This window comes from Chiloscyllium plagiosum, unplaced genomic scaffold (assembly GCF_037043375.1).
Source record: "Chiloscyllium plagiosum isolate Xiang-an unplaced genomic scaffold, Cpla_swu_hap1 HiC_scaffold_19, whole genome shotgun sequence".
Classification (NCBI taxonomy): Eukaryota; Metazoa; Chordata; class Chondrichthyes; order Orectolobiformes; family Hemiscylliidae; genus Chiloscyllium; species Chiloscyllium plagiosum.
Window position 1 is genome coordinate 32829580 of NW_028270157.1, and position 24574 is coordinate 32854153.

At 39.0% G+C, this 24574-nt stretch overlaps 1 protein-coding gene across 5 annotated transcripts in view; it reads left to right on the forward strand.

Moving 5' to 3' along the window:
- The window catches only part of cttnbp2 (cortactin binding protein 2), a 165239-nt gene that overhangs the window by 60483 nt on the left and 80182 nt on the right, over nt 1–24574 (forward strand). For 4 of the 5 annotated variants that reach the window (XR_015760431.1, XM_087997199.1, XM_043709598.2 and 1 more), the window contains exons 3-6: nt 2431–2661; nt 2984–3091; nt 8968–10717; nt 13287–13490. Coding sequence is in view for 4 of the 5 variants with exons in the window: in XM_087997199.1 (XP_087853325.1) it covers nt 2431–2661; nt 2984–3091; nt 8968–10717; nt 13287–13490 (2293 nt within the window). In the remaining variant the exon portion in view is untranslated. The remainder of the gene's footprint in view (nt 1–2430; nt 2662–2983; nt 3092–8967; nt 10718–13286; nt 13491–24574) is intronic. The other variant, XM_043709597.2, reaches the window with a different exon arrangement.

Consider the following 24574-nt stretch of genomic DNA (forward strand, 5'->3'; position numbering starts at 1 on the left):
TATAGTTTGAAGTTGAAGAGCAGATTAACTGAACTTAAACTGCTCAGCTCAGTGAAGGAGCTGACCACTCCCCTCTCTTTATACAGGTCACTACTAAAACATGACCACTTTGGCCTGAAGTCTCATCTGTTTACATATAAACAAAAGGCATTCAAGATCTTTTCATCTCTCTCCCAAGCCAGACTGTTCGGAGCCTGGCCTGGTTTATTGTCCCGCTGAAAAGAATCAAGGGAGAGTCTCCTTGAGCCAAGGAAAAACTTTTGGAAGACAAAATGGACTAGCTTTGTGATATTGCTCATACCATAAACATTTATTACCGCTAACTGCTAACATTGCACATGTCAGGTACACACATGTCTAGACTAATGATAAACTATGAGATTAGAACAGGAGTGTGGTTCCAGTAGAGTATAATGCTTCAAGTGATCTGAGGTAAGATGTAGAATAAGACTTTTATACCGTCCGGTCACATACTATTATACGGTGATGATATGACCATGATTTTTAAAGACCTACTTATTATGAGACATTAATGTAAGTATATCGTTTGATGTCAACGTCTACCATTTTGTTAAAATTCGTAAACATTGATAGTTTGTGTTTAAATGAACTGATTAGATCCATTGCAGCAATGTCATGTTGCCTTCTTAAAGATGGTTTTAGCATCAAATTTTTCCATAAATGAAAGTTTTTTTTAAAAATATATATGCAAACTTTCTTACCTTGTTAAGTTATGCATTCCTGTAGGATCTGGGCCAATGGGCTGAGAAGTGGCAGATGGAGTTTAATTCAGATAAATGCGAGGTGCTGCATTTTGGGAAAGCAAATCTTAGCAGGACTTATACACTTAATGGTAAGGTCCTAGGGAGTGTTGCTGAACAAAGAGACCTTGGAGTGCAGGTTCATAGCTCCTTGAAAGTGGAGTCGCAGGTAGATAAGGTAGTGAAGAAGGCGTTCAGTATGCATTCCTTTATTGGTCAGAGTATTGTGTACAGGAGTTGGGAGGTCATGTTGCGGCTGTACAGGACATTGGTTAGGCCATTGTTGGAATATTGCGTGCAATTCTGGTCTCCTTCCTATCGGAAAGATGTTGTGAAACTTGAAAGGGTTCAGAAAAGATTTACAAGGATGTTGCTAGGATTAGAGGATTTGAACTATAGGGAGAGGCTGAACAGGCTGGGGCAGTTTTCCCTGGAGCGTCAGAGGCTGAGGGGTGACCTTAATAGAGGTTTACAAAATTGAGGGGCATGGATAGGATAGATAGGCAAAGTCTTTTCCCTGGGGTCGGGGAGTCCAGAACTACAGGGCATAGGTTTAGGGTGAGAAGGTAAAGATATAAAAGAGACCTAAGGGGCAACTTTTTCACGCAGAGGGTGGTGCATGTATGGAATGAGCTGCCAGAGAAAATGGCGGAGGCTAGTACAATTGCAACATTTAAGAGGCATTTGGATGGGTATATGAATAGGAAGGGTTTGGAGGGATTTGGGCCGAGTGCTAGAAGGTGGGACTAGATTGGGTTGAGACATCTGGTTGGCATGGACAGGTTGGACCGAAGGATCGGTTTCCATGCTGTACATCTCTATGACTCTGTTTGGTAGATCATTAATTATGTGGGGAAATAGGCATTTTCATTACAAAAAAAAATGCCAGGCTTCATGAATTCCAATTTTAAAAGATATGAAAAACAAATGAGGGTGACTATTTAAGAGTACACTGAGTAATAAATGTAACAGCACGGCAGGGAACATCCCGGATAATAAGAACTCAATGCTGAGCATCAGTCATGAGTATTCTCTTGATTGATTTACTCAAACTGATTTATCCATGAGTGTGATTATTCTGAGTACCTTCTGAAAAGAGAATCATGATGTCATTCAGATTTGCTTAAAATCAAAATTTACTGACGTTTGCATGTAAATTACTAGATTTTAAAAGGGTGTTTACTTTTGTCTGTAAGGAAATTGGCTAACTAAATAGGATCAATACAGAGAAGGTATTATTAATAGTGTATCACATGAATTAATGTACTACGCATATTAATGGAAATAAACAAGTTGCCAGATATTCAGTGACATTGGTTAGGTAGTAAACACAATAAATATTCTACATAAATGACATAAGCACAGTAATGGAAAATCCAGCATAAATGTATCAAAATTGGGTTATGATACTCCATTTGTTTTCAGAAAAACAGGTCCAGCAGCATCTGTGGAGAGTTCAGTATGAGTCTTCTGTTCTTTTTTCAGAACTTTTTGTTTTTAATTCACATCTTCAGTATCGACCATCTTTTCCTATGTATCTCTCTGGACACTTATAAAGACATGCTGTTTCCTTAATCCCTGTGTTCATAAGTGGATATGAAGTATAGTAACTCTAGATATACGGATTCTGGGTTTCCTGTTTATGCCATTTAATTTGTTGTCATTTCAGTCTCGCCGAAAGGATGTTTTTACCCAGGAACGTTATGGGACGTTTAATCTCAGTGATCCTTTCCTGGCTCTCCAGAGAGACTATGAAGCAGGTGGTGATGATAGCAACAAAGATAAGCAGGCCATCTGCGCCAGTCCACTATCCATATTGCAAATTGTCATGGATCACTGCAAAAAGATGCAGGAGAGAATGTCTGCACAGTTAGCTGCAGCTGAAATTCGACATCGAAAGGTAGGTGGTCAGCTTTACCTAAATGGTTTTCATTTCCAGCCATTTATCAGTGCAAATTAAATTATTGCTGGTTGTTGAAATGCCTCAATTGAAAGAGTTATGTCGTAAAATCTGTTACTCCATGCTGCAAGTGTGAAGCCTTTAAAATTCACCTTTTGAGCTCATCAAAAATAAAAGATGTTTGTTCTTAAAGGTTACCAGAGCAAAGCACAGCCATGCTGTTCATAATTAGGCCAGACTTCACGGTTCATTTAAGTTGAACCCTATTTATAAAATCAGGAAAAGGGTTTCACAGAGTATGTCATTACTTTTCATTTGTTAGGTCATCTTGGACTTTGAAGAGGAGAGGCATAAACATGCCCAAGATGCAGCCCAGGGGGATGATGTTACATACATGCTAGAGAAAGAGCGTGAGCGGCTTTTACAGCAGGTGTGAAAATAAGACTTGCTTGAAATTATAGCACTGACTTTTGAGTTAGCTGATTGGAATGATTTAAGGCTTTGATTAAAATGTTGTAAAAGCCATTTAGTATTCTCAAGAATTTGAATGAAAGGAAACTGTTACTGCAGTAATAATTTTATAATAGTGGTATGTGCCAGATTAAGTTGCTCTCTGCTGAAGACTCAGCATAATCTGATCAGCTACATGATATCTGAAACTGATTTTTTTTTCACTATCTGTATACCATGTGTTAAATGTGTCAAATGTGACCAGTATTCATAACAGGATTGCAGAACGATGACAATCAGCAATCATACGTGCTTTGAATGGGAGCAGTCCGTACTAAAATGCCTGTAGAGAAGTGTTAAATGATTAATTTTATAAATTGAAAACAATTATGATGAAAATGGTAACCTATCCTGTACTAAAGTTAAAAAATTAAATATTTTCTGCAGACCATTTGGTCCTCCTGTTGAATGGATGTATTATATTTTCTAACCTAATTTTTCTTTCCCCAATTTTTGTCCATTTTGTCAGTTCTCCACCCCATTGGCCCCAAACAAATGAAATCCCTATTTACAAAAGAAGGAATTGGTGAAATTCCAGTCGTCTGTTAGGAAAAAGAACTGCCTTACAATTTATTAAAGACTGTGTGCCACAGTTTCACAAAATGATACCTCTATGTTCTGACCAATGTTTTCGTTCTAAAGTAGTATTATAAGTTCATTCGATTGTAATATCTACTTCAATTCTACCAACATTAGTTTTATGTCAGCTATTAGAAATTAAACTTTAGTAGACTATATACGCTAATGCTTTTAGTGAATGCTTCAAAAGTGATCCAAGACATTGCTAGTAAATCTCTTAGCAGTGTTTATAAATCAGCTTTGCTATGGTTTGGAATTTGTTTGCATTTATATTCTGGGGCAAACTATCCCACAAGAATTATTTCCTTATCAGTAATTCTGTTGGCTTAAGCATGCAAAAAAAATTGTCTTTTTAAAAAAAACTAATTAACGTTTGTCTACGCACCCCTAAAACAAGTGCATTTTGTTTGCTCTGAATATCACACATCTAAATGAAGTATTATTTAAATTGCTCTGAGTACTACCTCTTTAATCTTTCATTCAAAGTGACTGCTGGTGTTATGTCCATTAATTAAAATGCCATTGCAAACATTCCACTCTTTCAGAGATTGAAGATGAATTATTTTTGTAGAATAGAATATTGCAAAGCAAGATATTGCAAGTATCTCCACAAAAGATTAAAGTAATTGTATCATTCTCATGTGGACAAGATGATTGGGGCAGAATTTTTCCCTCCCTGGAATTACACAGACAATGGCAAAAAAGTATTGAAACCACATAGAGGGGAAAAAGAAATGGAAATTCAATGTTGAGAGAGCTTTCATCTCGCAGTTGAGCCGTGACTGCTTTATTTCTTCAGTCCAACTCACCTCATTTATTAACTAGTTTAAATTCTTCCTTATTTCCTAATAAATAGAAACTTCAGATTCCTACTTTATAAATCAGAGCTGTTAACTGGTGGCTGCAGCTTCCCCATTGCTATCCTGTCTTTTATCATCATGCCTACTCTTGGACCAACTCTTGAACTGCTTCAGCCCCTTGACATTTTACTTTGGCGTTCAGGAACACCTAGGACTTGCATGCTTCTGCTAGGTGGCTTCATGCACAGTGGCGCACAGACACTCCATTACCTGAACAGGTTGCATCCTAATGACTCTTAGCTTGATTTCTTAGCATTCATTCACTTTGCTGATTACTTGGAGACTGCAGCCTTGGTGGCTGCATTTCCCTTCGTGCACATTGAGAAAAGCTGACAACGTGTCATGTTTTGGAACACTGAAGGGGGGAGGGTAGGCATGTCATTATAATGCATTGAGCTGTGCAAGTATCACGTCAGCAGCCACACTGCATGTGCTTTAACTCAGTGGCCACGTCTTAAAATCAAAGGAGAGCAGTCCTTAATGAAGTTACGCAGGAACTATGCTTATAGAATCATAAGAGCAGCCCTTCGCCCACCACCATGTCTTTGCCAACTGCAACATTAAATTATGCTAATCCCATTTACCTGTACTTTGTCCATGCCCTGGCAATGTAAGTGCTCATCGAGATGCTGCTTAAATTTTGCAAGAGTATCCGCTTCCATCATCACCTCAGGCAACATGTTCCATAATTCTACCACCCTCCAAGTGAAAAGATTTTATTTCTCAGATCACCTCTAAACCACTTGGTCCTCACCTTCAACTTGTGCCCTCTGCTCTAAGACACAGATACTATAGAGAAAAGATTCTCGTGATCTACCCTGTCTATGCCTCTCATATACCTCAATGAAATTCCCTCTCCGCCTTCTCTGCTCTGAGTAAAACAAACCCAGCCTGTCCAGTTTGTCCTTAAAACTGAGATTTTTCATCCCAGGCATCATCCTGGTGAATCTCCTCTGCACCCTCTCCAGTGCAATCACGTCCTTCCATAGTGTGGTGACCTGAACTGCACAAACTATTCCATCTGTGGCCTAACCAATTTTACATGAAGGTGTAATAAGAATTTCAAGCTTCTATTTTCTATGCTAATGTAGAGAAGTATTCCATATGGTTTCTTCACCATCCTATCTACCTCAGGGTCTATGGACAAGTACACCAAGGTCCCTTTGGGGCTACCATTCATCATGTATATCCTTCCCTTATTGGACATCCCAAAATGCCCAAGGATTAGATTCCATCTGCCACTATTCTGCCCAGTTTGCCAGCTGATCAGTAATAGTTGGCAGTTTTAGACTGTCCTCTTCACTACCAATAACACCACCAATTTTCATGTCATCTGTAAACGTTACTGATTATACCGTATACATTCCCATCCAAGTCATTTAATATACGTAACAACAAAGATCCCAGCACCAAACCCTGTAGTACAGTGCTGGTCATAGGCTTCCAATCACAAAAGCAAACCTCCATCATCACCCTTTGCCTCTTAGTTACAAGTCAATTTTTGGATTCTGTTCGCCAACTTACCTTGGATCCCATGAGCTCTTATGAGGCTTCCATATGAGGTCTTGTCAAACGCCTTGCTGAAGTCATATCAACTGCAATACCCTCATCAATATACTTAATCAACTTTTTCAAAAAACTCAGTTAAGTTAGTCAGTCAGGATCCCCCTCTAACAAATCCATGCTGACTATCGCTGATCAATCCCTGACTTTACAAGTGTTGATTAACCCTGTCCCTCAGTTTTTTATCATGATTTCCTTATCACTAACGCAAGACTAACTGATCAGTGGTTACCTGGCTTATCCCTGCTGCTGCTCTTGAACAAATGAACCACATTAGCTAGTCATCTGGAATTTCACTTGTGGCCAGTGAAATAATAAATATATCCATCAGGGCTCCAGAAATTTCCGTCCTTGTTTCCCATAGCACCATGAGATATATCTCATTGAACCCTGGGGACTTTGCAACTGTATGTCCATTTAAAAACTACCTCTTTATTAATCTTAACAAGTTTCAGAACCTGCCCATCCCAACTGAAATTCCCAACTACAATATCTTTCCCCTGTGTGAATACAGATGAGAAATATTTGTTTAAGACTTACCCCACATCAATTAAAGGGTTGGTCATTGTCACTTAGAAAGCTATTTTAAATCAACCTTGTTGAAGTTGTTATGACACAGCTGTGGGACAGGTGGTACTTGAAACCTGTGTTTGCTCGACCAGAAGCAGGTGAACTACCACTGCACTGCAACAGCCCATAAAAAGGATTTTGGTTGATTTAAAATATGTTTTAGATTCAACATGACACTAACATTCCCACCCATTAATCCCTGTCTTGATACAAAACCCAGAAACCTAAGCTATAGGAAAGTCCCATGATTCTGACATGAATTGTATGTGCAATCTTCTGATCTACAGTTAGTTAGATTCTTGGTCCTACCAGATTCCAAAGAACAGTGTCTTTCCAATCGTACAGTGAGACAAAGGAAGGATTGAAGTGCAAAGATAGTTGGATGGAAGAACAGTTTATGGTGATAGGAAGCTGAGATGGTGAGGTCTCCCCACTGAATAAGTAGAAAGCATAAAGGGCAGAAAGTTTGTACTTCGGGAGGATAAGGTGGGTTGAGAGACGTTAAATGGACATGATGCATGTGATAGTGGGTGTTGTGAAACCACGTGTGTGTGTGTGTAGTGGCAATCTTAGAGTGATTGGCCCTGAGAGTAGTAGTGTGTGTAATGGACCACAGAAGATAACTGTGTGTACTGCTATGTATTCCTTTTTACTCAGCACTGAACCTAGCTGGGTTCAGGTTGCTTGTGTCTGATGGTATGGGCTCTGACATTGCTCAGCAGGATAAAGCATCCAATACAACAACGCCTACAGGTTCCTGTTCATGAAGTGAGGAGCTAACATGTCCTTGTAGGTTGTTTCCCCAGTGTTAATGATGGAGCATCCCAGTGCAAGGAGTAGTTCCGAGCTTGCAGCATCTGAAGTGGTGTGGAAAACTTTAAAACTTTAAATATGCCACTAGCAAGGTGAACACCAGGAGGTGTCAGCAGTGATCACTGCTTCCACCTCCTGTCCCGTAATTGCAAAAGGTTATTGCAGATTGTTGATTGTTGAAGAGCTTGATTGGAAGGTGAAGAACAGAAAATTGCATCACAAAGCCACTGAGTCAAGGCAGGTTCGGTGCCACGAATCTGACTTGATGAAACATTTTAATTGACAATGGGAACATTCAGCCATTAATATCAGATATTTAAGTTTTTGACAGCAGCCTGCCAGCATTTAAACATTTATTTGAACATCATAATTTTTGCCATTATTCTTAAATCTTTGAGCATGGCTGTGTTTTATTTACTTTTTTGTTTTGGTGCATGTTTATTAAGTGCAAGTAGTCCATAATTCTCCCTTGCCAATAAAGTATTGTGTGTTTCGAGCACTTTTCACAGGCTTCTGCATCTCTATGCTACAATTAAAAATGATATAATTAAATTTGATTAGCTTGTATTTACACAGGATATCTGGCACAGAAATGTGACAATGGCATAATCAGTTCATGCTGGTGCTTATGCTCCAGTTGAACCTTCTCTCATTTTTTTTCACATCAATTTACCATCTTAAACATCTATTCTTTTTCTGTTCACTGTGTGACTAATTGCCCATCTACAGTATTTAACCATTCCTTGCTTCAGTGCGTTCCACATTCTTATGACTCTGGGTAAAAATGTTTTTGTCTGAATACTCTGTTAGATTTCTTGGTGCCTGTTTTGTGCTAGTGATCTCTTACTTTACGCTTTTCCCCACAAGAGAAAACATTTTGCCTTTATCATCTTGTTTCAGAGATGTGCTGAATGGCACATCTGTGCTGCATGGCAAAAGAACTCAACAGGAAATGGTCTTTACAAACATTGTGTGTAAATATTCACAAAGTCTTCACAGTTTTACTTGCTTCGGTCATGTGATTTTAACAATAACTGTGCCACTTGTGCTAAATCATGACAAATGCAAGTACAATCTGCAATCATCCAAATGTTGCAGTGGAAAATAAATAAGATGTAATATCAATATTTTAAATGTGAAAGTTCTTGCGTAGTGAATGAAAAATTTAGATCCTAGTTTATCTGTCCACTTTCAGTAAGTCCTATCAACTTTTTGAAAATCATAATTAGTATTTTTATGGGACAGAAAGGTACCATTCACTGATTGAAAACATCATGCACTGATAGTGAAGCTTAGACACAAAGGTGTAGATCATCAACACCATAGACAGAAATTAATTTGCAGAGATGAAAGCTTTTTTTGTAAGGGAAAGATTCTTGAATGTTAATTGATTTTTGTGAACTCTTTCCAGGTAGAGTTTGAGAAATCTCAATTAAAACAACTTGAGGCAGAGAATAAAAAGTTGTCAATGCAGCTTGAGGAAGAACGGATCAAAAATAAACAGCTCGTAATGATGTTGGTTAAAGAGTGCAAACAGCTTGCTGGCAAAGTAGTAGATGAAAGCCAGACACTAGCAGACATCACCAAAGCTCTTGATGCTGAGCAAAAGAAGACCAGTCAATTGGAGGAGGAATTGCTGGTGGAGAAAAAGAAAAGCCTACAAATGGAAGCCAAAATGGAAAAGCAGCTCTCTGAGTTTGATATTGAAAGGGAACAGCTGCGTGCCAAACTTAACCGTGAGGAAAACCGTACCAAAGATCTGAGACTAGAAGTTGAAAGTCTGAAGAAAATGATTGAGCTTAATTGTGTCAAAGAAGATGGTACTGTTTCATTGACTAATAATTTGAATAAAGACATGGCTATTGGATATAGTAAGCAAACTATGTTGTCGGTTGCTTCGCAAACAGAAACTTTGCTTGATATTGCCAATGATAATAAGACAGTACCTGTTAAACCTGTAAATCCTGTATCAGTAGGAGGCACAAAGCTGTCTAGCAATACAGTACTGGTAAAGCCAATCAGTGATAAACTTCTAGCAACAATTAATGCAGAAGAAACTATATCGACAACACAAACCAAAGTTGTTCCTTCCAGTTTGGAGAATGGACCGTCAATCAGCACCAGTCCCAGTCCTCTGCCTGGGGCATTACCACACTTAGTAGGGGGGACATCTCTTGTACTCAGCAATACTGTAGTTCCCTCTCCTCCTCCTTCAGGAACAACATCACCATGCTCTTCGCCAGGAGCAACTATGCAGAGTTTAAGTTCTCCGAGTATATGCACAACTTTGCAACCAGGATTGAGCCCAAGGATTCAAGCTGCTCGATTTAAATTTCAAGCACAAACTGTGGACCAGGAGAAACACAGCTGTGTTGTAACAGGGTCCCCATCACGGGATTTGTCTCCCACTAGCCGAGATAATTCTCCTGCCAAACAGTTGGCTCGGAATACTGTCAGTCAGGTTCTTTCAAGATTCACAGGTCCACCGAGCATAGTAAAGCCTCCTTGTGCAAACAGTGCATCTCCGTTTGGCACAGAAAGCCGAAATCTCCCTGTTAGCAACCTAAAACCCGGCTTGGCACATCCAATGATGAGTGAGGGCTCACCTTATCCACAGGTTGCTGGTAAAATTGCCAGTTCTTTGAGCATCTCCCCAGCTGGATTAAAATCTCCTACAGGAGCAAGAGTTGACCGAGGAAATCCACCACCTATTCCTCCAAAAAAACCAGGATTGTCACAGACTCCATCCTCTCCTCATCCACCATTAAAAGTTTTTATGGATGGGAATCGATCCCCAACTGTTGGATTTAATACTCGGAATGAAGGTAGAACCATGGCTTCATCCACTTCCAGTCCACATCCTGGAATTAAAGGAACTAATGAGGAGATTCTTCCAAAGACATCATTGCCACAATTGCCACCTAAGCCAGCAGTGGATATAGCATCTACTGGCTGTGCTGTCCCTGCCGTGGCTGCATCTCAGGTGGGTGCTAGGCCTTCCTTATCCCCGCAGCTGAACCAAACAGCATGTTCAGAGTGTTCCCTCATCATCACCACCACCACCATCGCCTCTAGCACCTCCATTGACCTTGCTAGTACAACCAAAAGAACCTCATCCACTAGACCATGTGAAACAGACAGTCTACTGATCACATCATCAGGTAAAGGGATTGGAATACTGTCTCATTTTTAACTGCCAATACAACAAATCTGAGCATAAATGCAAAATGTCTTTCTTTAAAGATATTTATTGATTTTTGTTCTCCCATGGCCTAAAACAGGCAAATATTCAATCCAGTTATTCAATCAACACATGATTTTGAATTGGTTAGTTACAGTATGGTTCTAAAATGCCATTAAAATTGTGAACCGCTTTCTCCCCTAAAATAATGTATTTTGCTGATATTTCTGTATTAAAGACTGCTAGTGAATGTTGAACCGTTGCTACATTTATTTAGATTGCCACAGGTTTTATTTGGCCATGAATTGGCTGTCTTCGTCTAAAAGGAGTGTCACCTTTGGGAATAAATATTTGAAACGATTCATTGTACAATAGTACAAAGCAACAGAAAGCTTAATTTCTTCATTTGTGATGCTATGTAGCCCTTCAGTATCATTGTCATTATTCTTTCTTTCTTGAGAAAGAAAAGTCTGTCTGAAACCTGATTCATCAGTGCCTCACCCAATTAATGATTGAACTCCTGCAGAGGCCTCCACTCTCCAATGGAAGAATCTGCTACCTTGAGTTATGTACTTGCGTACAAGAGAATCTGATAAGATGAAAAATGGGGATTCACATCCTTACAATTTCTTTTAGTTCTAAAATGATTTCACATTTACAAATGAAGACTTGGAATTTTATATAAATATTTTTCTACCTCAAGTCAGATCTCTCCTTTCTCACTAGCCATGTTGCAATACTTGGTTTAGCAGTCATGTTTTGATTGTATTGCATCCAACCTTAATTGGCATTAAGGATGAAGAAAAGCAATGACTTATTGGGTCTGAAATTAACCAGCTGTATCACTCTCTGATGCTGATGCCAGCAATTGTATTTCTATCCCTGAGACCTTGTGATCAGTGCATGTCATGCAGTGCTTAAAGAAGCTTTGGCCACTGTGGATGATAAATTGTCATCAATGCAGCTTTTAACTCTTTGCATTTTAAACTACTCTGAATGTGAACTTGTGTTACCTTTTGTCCCTGTTATTTTGCTGTGCACTTGAAAACTGTCATGCATGTGTTCTAACCAATCAGCCATGTGTACTAGCTGTTTGCTTTAACCCATGCATATTGAACATATTTTGCACTTGCTGAACATGCTTTCCTTTCTCGTGCACAAATTGCAACATACTAGAATAATTGTGAAGAAGGTGAATTGCCATTATAACACTTTTTTAAAATGCCAGGTAATGCATCTAAATAGTATTGATATTCAGAAACGTTTATTAATCATAAAACCCTGTTTTAGGGGTTGCAAATAAATATTGCACTTGTTGCAATCTGTCTGCTTCATGTAATTTTCTTTATTTATTTTAACAATCTGTCATTGGTTTTTGTAAATGACAATTTATGGGTTGAGACGGGTTAGTTGAAAACAATTTATTTTTATCTTTTTTTGTCGCCTTCTCTTTAAGGAAAGATACAGAAAGCCTTTTGTACAATATATAATCTTCATTTATTTAGCAAACTTCCCTCCACATTGACAGCTTGATGGTATGAAATAAATGTCTAACTGAATACTCAGATAAAAGCATAATATCTGTATGCTATTAATATTTTTAATATCACACCTCCAAGTGCTATTTGTAAAAACAAACAAAAACCATTGAAGATCCAATTTAAAACTTCAAGGTGCAAAATGAATGTTTAAAATTCTGATTTTTACAGAACTCATTTTCTGTTGGTTAGTTTAAAGTGATTAACACACACACACACACGCCAGTTTTTGTTCATTGCTCATGTACGTACAATTAACAAGTCAGCAACTTAAGCATTCAAGTACGCACAGTATTGTTAATTTTTTCTAATTATATCTTTTCATCTAAGCTTTGAAAAGTTAAGCATCGAAACAATAACAGAATCCACTGTACTCCCAGCAAACAGATGTTATGAAATGACTTTTTTAAATATAATACAATATTTATAGTTTAGAAGAAAATGTAAAAATATTTAAACTTAATAATTCCAATGTTGTGAACTCTGTTTCCCCAAAAGACAATTGAAGTAAAAGCTAAAGTACAGCTTTAAAATTACTAAATTAAGTTGCATTTTGTAATTAGATTAGGTTAGATTCCCTGCAGTGTGGAAACAAGCCCTTCGGCCCAACCAGTCCACACCGACCCTCCGATGAGTAACCCACCCAGACCCATTTCCCTCTGACTAATGCACCTAACACTATGGGCAATTTAACATGGCGAATTCACCTGGACTGCACATCTTTGGACTGTGGGAGGAATTTTTGCATTTGCCTGATTAAAATACTCAAATTATTAATATTCAACTAATATACACAATATTTTTAATCCCTGTGAGCTGTAAAATATTTTTAAGATTGATAAGTTGTTTTATGTTCTGTGAAGTCAGCATATTGAATAATTAAATTTATAATTGTATTTATGGATTATAACATGCTTGTTCTTTTTCACCTCTATGTTACGGTCTTAATGCACGTAACCAGATTATAATAACTGATTTTTTCCCCTATAAATATTTCACTTTAACTCGCAGGCAGGTCTCCCTCCCTAATTCCTTCATTATTGTCTGGTGGTCCTGTCCCCCTGGGTGGCAGGTCCATTCTGCTTCACCAAGCTGCTGCCCAGGGAAATGTCACTTTATTGTCAATGCTGCTAAATGAAGATGGAATTGATATTAATCATCCCGACGAGGAAGGTTCGTCTGCCTTGTATTCTGCTGCTAAAAATGGATATACAGGTAAATTTATGATTTTAATTACGAGGGTGAAAACCTAAAATGTAATTTGTACAAGTGCACTACGCATTAAATAACTTCTTAAATATGTTACTGGTTTTTTTTAAATTTCCAGTTCTAAATAACAATTAAATATAGTTAATAATTTAAACAAATGCAGTCACCATTTGCAAAACAAATGTCCAGTTTGGTCAGCATCTCCTCGTGTGACGTTACAGTTTCAGTATGATCGAAATAATATTTTGTGGTTTTATAGCACTCTGTTAAATCCTTGAATAGTCTGTTATAAATGTTACTCTGGCCAAAACTGAAATCATTGTGATTGAATGATACATTTTGTCATTAGGATAAAACGATTAGAAAAGTTAATGTAGTTTTTGGGTATTTTTCACTTCCTCTTGTTTCAGAATAGTAGGTTATCTCTGATAGTATCACACTCATTGATTTGGTGGTTATGTGGATCTGAAACATGTCTGTACAAAGTACCAATAAGAATTCAAATTATTGTTTGAGACTTATCTTAAATCAATTGACCTGTAGATAGGTATTGTTCAGGTTATTATTTGTTGAAGCAAGAGATTGGTTGGTTGCAAGGATTCTATGGCACTTTGACAATGAAAGTAGTTTGAAGTTTGGTTGGAGAAGAATGACCAGCTGGCACAGTTTGGAGAGTCAACAAGAAAATTTCAGAGTTCAATCTTGTTGCGTGAGGAAAAGGTGTTTAAATTTAATTGGAAATGGTTAGAAATTAATAAACCCCCAAAATGATAAATCTTAATACAATCGATGTATAAGAGATTTAACTTTATAAGTATAGTTTTTTAAAAATGTTTTACTAGCATTGAACACCTTTTTTGCTTAGAGTCGTAGAAACTTTGAGAAAGTAACATTAAAGGAACAAATAAAATTGAAGTACTAGCAAGTGGTTCATGCATTTTGACCCACTCCGACAGTTTGCGTTGTCTCATATGCCACCCTTCAACCAGTTCAATTCACTGCAGATGATATCAAGGAATTACAGAGGGCATTAGATGCTGCAGAAGATATGGCCCCTGACCAGCATTCCAGGAGGAGCACTGAAGGCTGGTGCAAACCGGTTCCAGTGCAGCTGTAGTCTTACCATCTATCTGGCAATACGAAAAATTGCCTAGGTAAACCCTATCCACAAAAACAGACGAGGACAAATACAACTCAGCCAAGTGTTGCTGCATCAATCCACACTCAGTCCTCAGAAGAGTACTGGAAGGTGATGTTGGCTGGGCTATCAATGCCACTTACTCAACAATAACCTGCACGTTTATACTAAACTTGTGTTCTGTTGGATAACTCAGCCCCTGATCACATTCCAGTATTGATCCAAACATGGCTAAAAGAGCTGAGTTTGAAATGGGGTGTAAGGTTGACTTACTTTGATGTCAAAGCAGCATTTGACAGTGTGTAGCATCAAGGAAAAGTTGAAGCTAATGGGGAGTTGATTTTAGTGTTAACAAGCAATCGTCTCACTCCGAGGACAGCTCCACAGGAATTCCTCTGTGTAGAGTCCTAAGCTTATCCAACTTCAGTTCCTTTATCATTGATGTTCCCTTGCTCAGATGAGGGATATTCATTGATGATTGTATAATGTTTAACACCTCAGATACTGAAGCTGTGTATGTCCAAATGCAGCAAAACCTGGAAAACACCCAGGGTGGGCTGCTAAGTGCCAAATAAGAATTGTCACATAAATGCCTGGCCATGGCTATCTCCAACAAAATAGAGACCCAACTATTGTCCCTTGACGTTTTAATGTATTAATACTGCTGAGTCCCTCACTGTCACAGCCCTGGAGGTTACCATTGACTAGAAACTCATTTGGACTAGCCATATCAATACTGGCTACAAGGGCAAGTCAGAGAATCTTGAAGTGAGTAACTCATCTCCTGATTCTCCAAAGCCTGTCCACCATCTCCTCAAGGTACAAGTCAGAAGTGTGGTGGAATACTGTCCTTTTGCCTGGATAGATGCAGCTCCGGCAACAATCAAGATGCTCAACATTTTTCTGGACTAACACCCCATCTAGCACCTTTAAGATACACTCCATCCCTGCACAAGACAGTGTCAGCAATGTGTACAGTCTAGAAAATGCACTGCAGCAACTCTTTTAAGGTTCCTTTGCCAGTGCCTTCCAAACGAGCAAGCCATACCACAAGGCAGCAGCTACATGCAAACACCACTCGCTACCTGCAAGTTCACCTCCAAGCCTTGCACCATTCTGACTTGGAACTATGCCACTTTTTTCTCAATGTCGTGGTACTCTCTCCCAAACAAAGCTGATGTATGAATACTCCCATGGAATGCAGTGGATCAAAAAGGTAGCTCATCACCATCTTCTCAAGGCCAATTATGGGTATGCAATAAATGTTGGACCAGTCGCAAAATCCCACATCCAATGAACAATAAAAGCAAAGTAGTGTTACTCCATGTATAGATTGAGTGGATTAAGTATTTTTCCTGTGCATAAGGTATGAAAATGAATAGAAATTTTCTTTTTTATTTTCAAGTAAATGTCTGGAAATGTCATGTAGGCAGGCAGCATATCGTGTGAATGATTGGCATGTCACCTCAGACCAAAGCAGTTAGATTATGCTGAACTTGTAAAATATACTTGTTCAGTCACTTGGCTCAAACCTGGAACACGCTGCCTGGAATTGTGGTTGAGGCAGAGTCTATTGATGCATTCAAAAGGACATTAGGTGATAATGTGAATGAGAGGATTACAAGGAAAAGGGTGGAGAATGCAGACACGTTGGACTGAATGGCCTCCTTCACTGCCATAATGATTCTGTGTGGATTTTGTTCAGTGTCAACATTGACAAACACTAGTTTGATACAAGTAACGAAAGATGTGTTTGCTTGGCACAGGAAGATCCTATCTGTCCATTGGCACCAAGAATATAATGCAAGAGTTAAAAGTTAAAACAATAAATTTATTAAAGTCACAAAAATGCAAGGCTGGAGCTGTTAAGACAAAGGTGTCCAATAAAAGTAGAAATGTGACTGAAAGGTGTGCCCATCATGAGTCCCAATATAACTTAGACAGATGTAGAAGCAGAATTCAAGGCGAAACATCAAAACTGTAATTGTATCCAAAGGTTATAGGGTTTCTTAGTGAAAGGTGAATTTATTGCAAAAGGGTACTTTTTGAGACAGTGAAGTGCACTGTAATGCGGAATTGTCTGCTGATCCAAATTTTAGATTTACTTAAAAGGAAGCTATTCGGCAAGCTCTCCCCAGGACTTTTACAGAGGCAGCCAGCACTATTCTATGCATAATGTTCATGTCAGTTATATATCAGATATAAACTTCTCAATTATGTAATCAAATTGTGCCACACAGTAGGTTACTGAGGTAAACTGACCTAGAAGACTTAATGAGTTTGACAATGTCTGCAAGTGAATTGATTTTCAGTTGCAATTGTACCCCAGAATCAAATTTTTCTCATGATCTTCTGTTATTCATTCATTTCATTGACACTCTTGATTAGTGTGATTTCTTCTAGCTATTTCCCTAGTTATGTCATTAATAAGTGCTGGAAAAGATGACACAATAGAAATTTTGTAATGGATCATTAGGGTGTTAATTCCTTATGAAATCTTCTGAATACAAGCATTGTAGGGCTTTTGTTCAACTCAAATGTTCTTCTCTATACGCATTTAGCTTGTGATCTAAATATTCAATTCACGAAAATGTGATTCAGGGGTTCACCTAAAACTCAAGTTTCTTTTGGAAGCATGTTTACATTAACATAATTTTTTGTGTGTTTTAAATATTATTTTTCCTGTGGTGTTTGCCACAGTCAGTTGGTGAATATTTTTATGTTGTTAAAAATCGCACAACACCAGGTTATATCCAACAGGTTTAATTAGAAGCACTAGCTTTTGGAGCGCTGCTCCTTCATCAGGTGGTTGTGAAGTACGCAATTGTAAGACACAGAATTTATAACAAAAGTTTACAGTGTGATATAACTGAAATTATACACTGAAAAATACCTTAATTGTTTAAGTCTCTCATCTGTTAAAAATAACCATGTTAGTTTCACTTCTTTCACATGTAAATCACAGAACTTTTTTTAAAAGTTACATTCTCAGGTTAACTTTAACAATTGGTGCCAGCCCAGATAACGTGTTGAAGATGTTAGCCCCCTGTGTGCTGTTGTCTGTGCCATAATGTTTAATCTGATTCTAATCTAAAAAATGAGTTCACAGAGTCTTACATGGATTCATGCAGTTTTTGAGCAAAGTACAATGTTACTCTGCAAGTACAAATTCACCCCACAAACGTACATATGCATGTGGATTTGTGTGTGGGGTGGGGGTTTGTGAGTGTCTGTGAGCGAGAGAGTGTATATGTGCGTGAGTGTAAAGGGGTCTGTGAAAGGGTGCATGTGGGGGTGTGAGTGTCTATGTATAGGAGAGTGTGTGTAGTGCAATGGTGGTCACCTGTAGTGTGACATAAACTCAAGGTCCTGGTTGAGGCCCTCCCCATGGGTACTAACATGGTCATTCTAACAGATGAGAGACTTAACAAACAATCAAGGTATTTTTCAATGTATAATTTCAGGTACATCACACTGTAAACTTTTGTTATAAATTCTGTGTCTTACAATTGAGTACTCCACAACTACCTGATGAAGGAGCAGCGCTCCTAAATCTAGTGCTTCCAATTAAACGTGTTGGACTACATAACCTGGTGTTGTGTGATTTTTAACTTTGTACACCTCAGTCCAATACCGACATCTGCAAATCAATATTTTTATGGGTTGGGTAGAAGAATTCACACAGCCCCCTAGTGTCAAAGCTTGCAATTACATTGACAGATGCATTTTAACAAAATTGAATCAAAACAGTTGATGTAGCAATTTCTAGAATTGTATGTTACCGTAAAAATATGACTCAATCGTGACAAATGTTTGTGACAATTGGAATTTTAATATATGGATTTCATGGTTCTTTCAAGCAATATGATAGCATTGTTTAAATTAAGTATGGACAATCTCAATAGTGTAAAAGCATAGCTCAACGTCAGAAAAGCAAAGAAACTTTTTTGGCCTTTGAGATGTAATGCACAAATAATCAATTAATCATTATTTTAAGATGTGTTTCTAAGATCTTCTAAGATGTGCAAACTTGCCAATCTTGTATTTGCTGATTTATTTATTTCACTTTATCACTTTAAAATAAATTGTATAATTTAAAAGAGGAGATAAAATCACATGGGTGGTTTACATGCCTAGTCCTCCTCTCAATTTTGTTCTTGTTATGGGTTGACTGTGATCTTTGCTAATTTGGACTTTTAAAATTGTAAGCAGAACCATCTTGACACTTTATTCAGCAGCACTTAAAATCGTAGGGAAAGCACATGACTTCCCTATCAATCATTTTTTTTTCTTTTATGAAGCTAATAGAGGATTTCTTTTCTGCTGAGACATCCATGCAAAATGTGAATTTGTAGCAGAAAGATGTACTTACATGAATCAATTTTGATATTGACTCAGATAAGTGCGTATATTTATTACTTTTCTCAATACAAAAAAGTCCAGTTAAATTTTTTTTAAACCCTGGGCTAATTTCCTAACTTAAAATGCAAAGCTAGTTGTGAAATCTGCTTTTAGTTTGCTCACAACCCCTCTTCTAGCGTATTATCTCACTTGAGAACTGAATGCAGATGAACATTATCAAGTGGTCTGCTTAGTAAAGGTCATGGATGTTAGTATGTTTAAAAAAAAAAGAAGCATTTTAAAAAGGAGTTCAGACCAGAAATTGCATGCTACAAATCAGAGGTTGCCAATATCGCTGCACAATTATTGTTGTCCTCCTTATCTGCTAATGGTTACAATAAATCATCAGATTTTATGATGGAATGCGGACCTCAAACTCATTGTGAATAATGTATTTCTGAACTCTGTCCCCTATTCCGGCATAAAGCACGTTACAGCATACATCCGTACAGTAATAGAAGCTAATAGTACTGGATGTAGGCCAAGGCTGAGGCTTCCGACTGATTATATTATCTCATGGTGTAATGACCTTTATTAATGTTCCATTATACCACTTAACAAAAGCAGAAAATTGAGTTCTAAAACATGCTTCCAAACTGCCTCCAGATGGCAGTTCCCTCAAGCTAGTTGCTCCTCCTAAATTTAATGCAACACTCAACTGAGTTTTAAAACCACATTGGTCTCCTGGTCAAATTTGAAATAGGCATTGCAGTTTCATGTCAGCATTAATACTGTGTCCAAGCATATTTTAAAATGTAAAGGGCAGAAGAGTAGGACATTCAGTTTGATATGAATTCAATTCAGGGACACATTGTGAACAAGGGGAGACAAATGTCTTGAGACCAGCAGCTTTAGTATTCACAGATCACAAATTTTATATATTAGCATCCCAAATCATTTTTGAAAAATGAAAGATTTGTGATTTTCAGTAATGTTGCTGGTTCCAGCAATCGTACTCAATGGTAAATTCACTTTTTGTCATCACTCTCCCTGACTAACACCACTGATCAGTTCTGGTGGTGAATTGATGAGTTGTAATGGTTGTTTTGAGGTTATTCTCTGGAAAAATAAATAGGGTTCTCCTTTGTCTCCATGTTATATATGAAAGTATATCACACGTAGAGGGCAAAAGCAGCAGATACATGGGTACACCACCACTGATATATTTCCAAGTCAGGGTGATGAGGAAATTTGCAGATGGTGGTGCTCTCGTATACCTGCTGCCCTTGTCCTTCTGGATGGAAGTGGTCGTGGTTTAGGATGATGCAGTTTGAGGATCTTTTGAATATATGCCAGTGCTTCTGAGCATTGGTGGTGTACAGAGTGGATTTGGTGCCAATCAAGCAGGCTGTTTTGTCCTGGATCCTTTCAAGCTTCTTGTGTTATTGGCGCTGCAACATTGAGGCAAGCGAGGAGTATTCCATCACATTCCTGACTTGTGCCTTGTAGATAATAGACAGGAGGTGAGTTACTTGCCACAGTATTCCTAGCCTCTGACATGTTCTTGTAATCTTTGTTTATGTGGCTAGTCCAGCTGAGTTTCTTCTCAATGGTAGCCCCCAGGATGTTGATAGTAGGGGATTCAGTGAATGTAATACCATTGAATGTCAAGAAGCTCTCTCATTGGTGATGGCTCTAGCTTGGCATTTGTGAGGCACTAATGTTGTTCAGGAACAGGAATGTGTTTATATCTGCCTCATGACCCTGGACAATGAATGTCAGTCTGTGTCTGGTTTCCAGACTCTTGCTCTGTACTTTTGCCGTGTGCACCTGACAATATCCTTCCAATAGATCTGAGACTAAGCACCATCCCTGATTCCTGACAGCTGCTTTAGCGAGGCAACTTGAGAACGTGTGCTGTTCAAGATTACAATCAACGCCACTCTGCAGTTCAAGCTATACGTGGATTTCTGAAGCAATACTGAAGTACAACCCAAAGAATCTTTAAAATCATACTTGGTTGCTGCATCCTGTGCATCTTTGTCCTCAGAAAGGATTAGCTTTTGGAACCGCCTTGCAAGAAGACATGAAGGAGCAAGTTGAGGATGTCTAGAGAGCCAAAATCCAACAAGAAATGGCAAAATTGCCAGCTGTCAACCCCATTTAATGGTTTAGGATGAATCTTCCCTCCTCCACTATGAAAACTGTAACTCCTATGACTACAACTACTCTTTATATCTGCTTAGTTAGTGACCTAAATATAAACACCAACATTAATGCAAAGGAAATAAAGTAAAGCAGCAAATTGGTAGCTTGTGAGAGATGAATGTGAGCTTAAAGCAGGATCATTTTATCATAATGTACACACGAAGCAAGAAATTCATGATTTGGAGATGCCGGTGTTGGACTGGGGTGTACAAAGTTACAAATCTCACAACGCCAGGTTATAGTCCAACAGGTTTAATTGGAAGCACTAGCTTTCAGAGCACCACTCCTTCAAGTGGTTGTGGAGTACACAACTGTAAGGCACAGAATTTATAGCAAAAGTTTACAGTGTGATATAACTGAAATTATACATTGATTGTATGTTAAGTCTCTCATCTGTTAGAATGACCATGATAGTTTCACTTCTTTCTTATGTAAATCACAATTTTTTTTTTAAAGTTACGTTCTCAGGTTAACTGTAACAATTGGTGTCAGTCAGATAGATGTTGAAGGCGTCAGTCCCCTGTGTTCCCTGTCTGTGCCATAATGTTTAGACTGATTCTAATCTAAAAAATGAGTTCACAAAGTGCAATGTAACTCTGCAAGTACAAATTCACCCCACAAACGTGTGTGTGTGTGTGTGTGTATATATATGTATAAAGTGGTCTAAGTCTGTGAGAGTATGTGTGTCTGTAACAGTGTGTGCGCGCATGTGTGTGTGTGTGTGTGTGTGTAGTGTATAGGTGACCACCTGTAATGTGACATGAACCCAAGGTCCCGGTTGAGGCCCTCCCTATGAGTACCGAACTTAGCTATCAGCCTCTGCTTGGCCACTTTCCTCTGCTGCCTGTCCCGAAGTCCGCCTTGGAGCATGATCACCCGAAGGTCTGAGGTCGAATGTCCTGGACCGTTGAAGTGTTCCCCCATCTGGAAGGGAGCACTCCTGTCTGTTGATTGTTGTGCGGTGCCCATTCATCGATTGCCGTAGCCTTTGCTCGGTTTCACCAATGTACCATGCCTCGGCATCCTTGCCTGCAGCATATGAGATAGACAACATTGGCTGAGTTGCATGAGTACCCCCCACATATAAGGTGGGAAGTGTCCCCACGTGTAATGGTGGTATCCATGTCCACACTGTGACACGTCTTGCAGCGCCTACCATGACAGGGTTGTATGGAGTTGTCCTGAAAGCCGGGCAGTTTGCTATGAACAATGATCTGTTTGAGGTTTGGCGGTTGTTTAAAGGTGAGCAGTGGAGGTATGGGGAACGTCTTGGTGAGGTGCCCATCCTCATTGATGATGTGTTGCAGGTCGCGAAGAACATGGCGTAGTTTTTTGGCTCCTGGGAAGTACTGGACAACGAAGGGTACCCTGTCGGTTGCAGCACGTGTCTGTCTCCTGAGGAGGTCATTACAGTTCCTTGCTGTGGCACGTCGGAACTGGCGGTCGATGATTTGAGCATCGTAACCCATTCTTATGAGGACATCCCTGAGTGTTTCCAGGTGCCCGTCATGTTCCTCCATCTGAACAGATCCGGTGTACGCGTAGGGCTTGTCCATAGGGGATGGCTGTTTTAATGTGTTTTGGGGTGGAAGCTGGAGAAGTGTAGTATTGTGAGGTTGTCTGTGGGTTTGCGGTAGAGTATGGTGCTGAGGTGTCCATCCTTGATGGAGATGCAAGTGTCCAAGAATGAGACAGATAGTAGAGAGTAGTCCATGGTGAGTTTGGTGGGATGAAACTTGTTGATATCACTGTGTAGTTTTATCAGTGACTCCTCACCATGGGTCCAGAGGAAGAAAATGTCGTCAATGTACCTGGTGTATAATGTTGGTTGGAGGTCCTGTGTAGAGAAGAGGTCTTGCTCGAACCTGTGCATGAAGATGTTGGCAAATTGGGGTGTAAATTTGGTCCCCATGGCCGTTCCATATGTCTGGATGAAGAACCGGTTGTCAAAGGTGAAGAAGTTGTGATCGAGGATAGAGAATAAAGAAATATATGAGAAGTCAGAGGATGAAATGACAAATATTCTTCTGAACATGACCCCTAGCTTCTCCCATCATAATGCACCTGATTTGTCCCCTTGCTCAAAGCATTTTTGGCAGCCTCTTCCAATGTGGATTGATTGTAGATGAGCAATTTCCATTCTTGAATGTATTCTTACTCACTATTGCACGTCAGCTTGTCCTATGTAAAAGGAAGGTCATGTTATTCTGAGTATTGGTGAAAGATTGTGAAAATACGCACGCTCGCACAATGTCTTTTAAACATTGTAATTGTACTCCCATCTGGCTGCTCGATCTATATATGTACCACCCACTGTGTGAAGAAGTTGCCCCTCAGGTCCCTTTTAAATCTTTGCCCTCTCTCCTTAAACCTATATCGTTGATCAGCCTCATTCGGCTTTTGCCCGAAACGTCGATTCTCCTGCTCCTCGGATGCTACCTGACCTGTGTTTTTCCAGCACCACACTCTTGACTCTGATATCCAACATCTGCAGTCCTCACTTTCTCGTCTAATTTCAGACTTCCTGACTTTGTGGAAAACACTCCAGAAAGACTATTCACCGTATCTATGCCCCTCATGACTTTATAAACCTCGATACGGTCATCCCTCAGCCTCCTATGCTGCCTATCCAGCCTCTCCTTATAACTCAAATCTTCCAGTCTTAGTAACATCCTTGCAATTTTTTTTTCACCCTTTCTAGTTTAATAACATCCTTTCTATAGCAGGGTGTCAGGTTGGAGTTCTGCTGAAAGAATTGTGAAGAAATGATACATCACGGCAACAATTATGAGAAGATTGAAAGGTGTAGTATTTGGCAGCTACAACAAAAGGAAAGTTCACTGTCGTGATTGGAGAAAAGTGATTAGAAGTAGGAAAGGGGAACCTTGAGTGTTGGCATGACCGGGATAATGATGGAGCAAGTAAGAAAATAATTTTCACCTTGGTAGCTGTAAAATTATTGACTTCACTTTGGCATTGTAGACTGCTACTAGCATTCACCTGCTGTGTCACTTCTCACCGTTGCTCCTATCTGACATGGGTACCCTTCTGCCATCTGGAGATTTCAGCTCCTTCCTGTTGAGTTTTTCCACTAACACCTAGAAAAGAGGGGGTGGGTGATTTGTTCCAACACCTCTGCTTGCCATTTTTCTCTATATCTAAATAAGCTTACAGATGCGAAAGAGCACCTCCGCATGAAGTGCAGGCTACACTTGACACAAAAATAAAATTAGTCTATTCAGACATGGTATGACAAAACTCCAGTGCAGGTGAGATTTGAAGATGGACTTTTAGGACAGATTTAGGAACACGTCTGTAAAACCCCTAAACTACTCTAGATGAATGTTGATGGTTAATGAGGTGCCAATTAAGTGTGCAGGATGTTGGCAGCTCTATTATCATA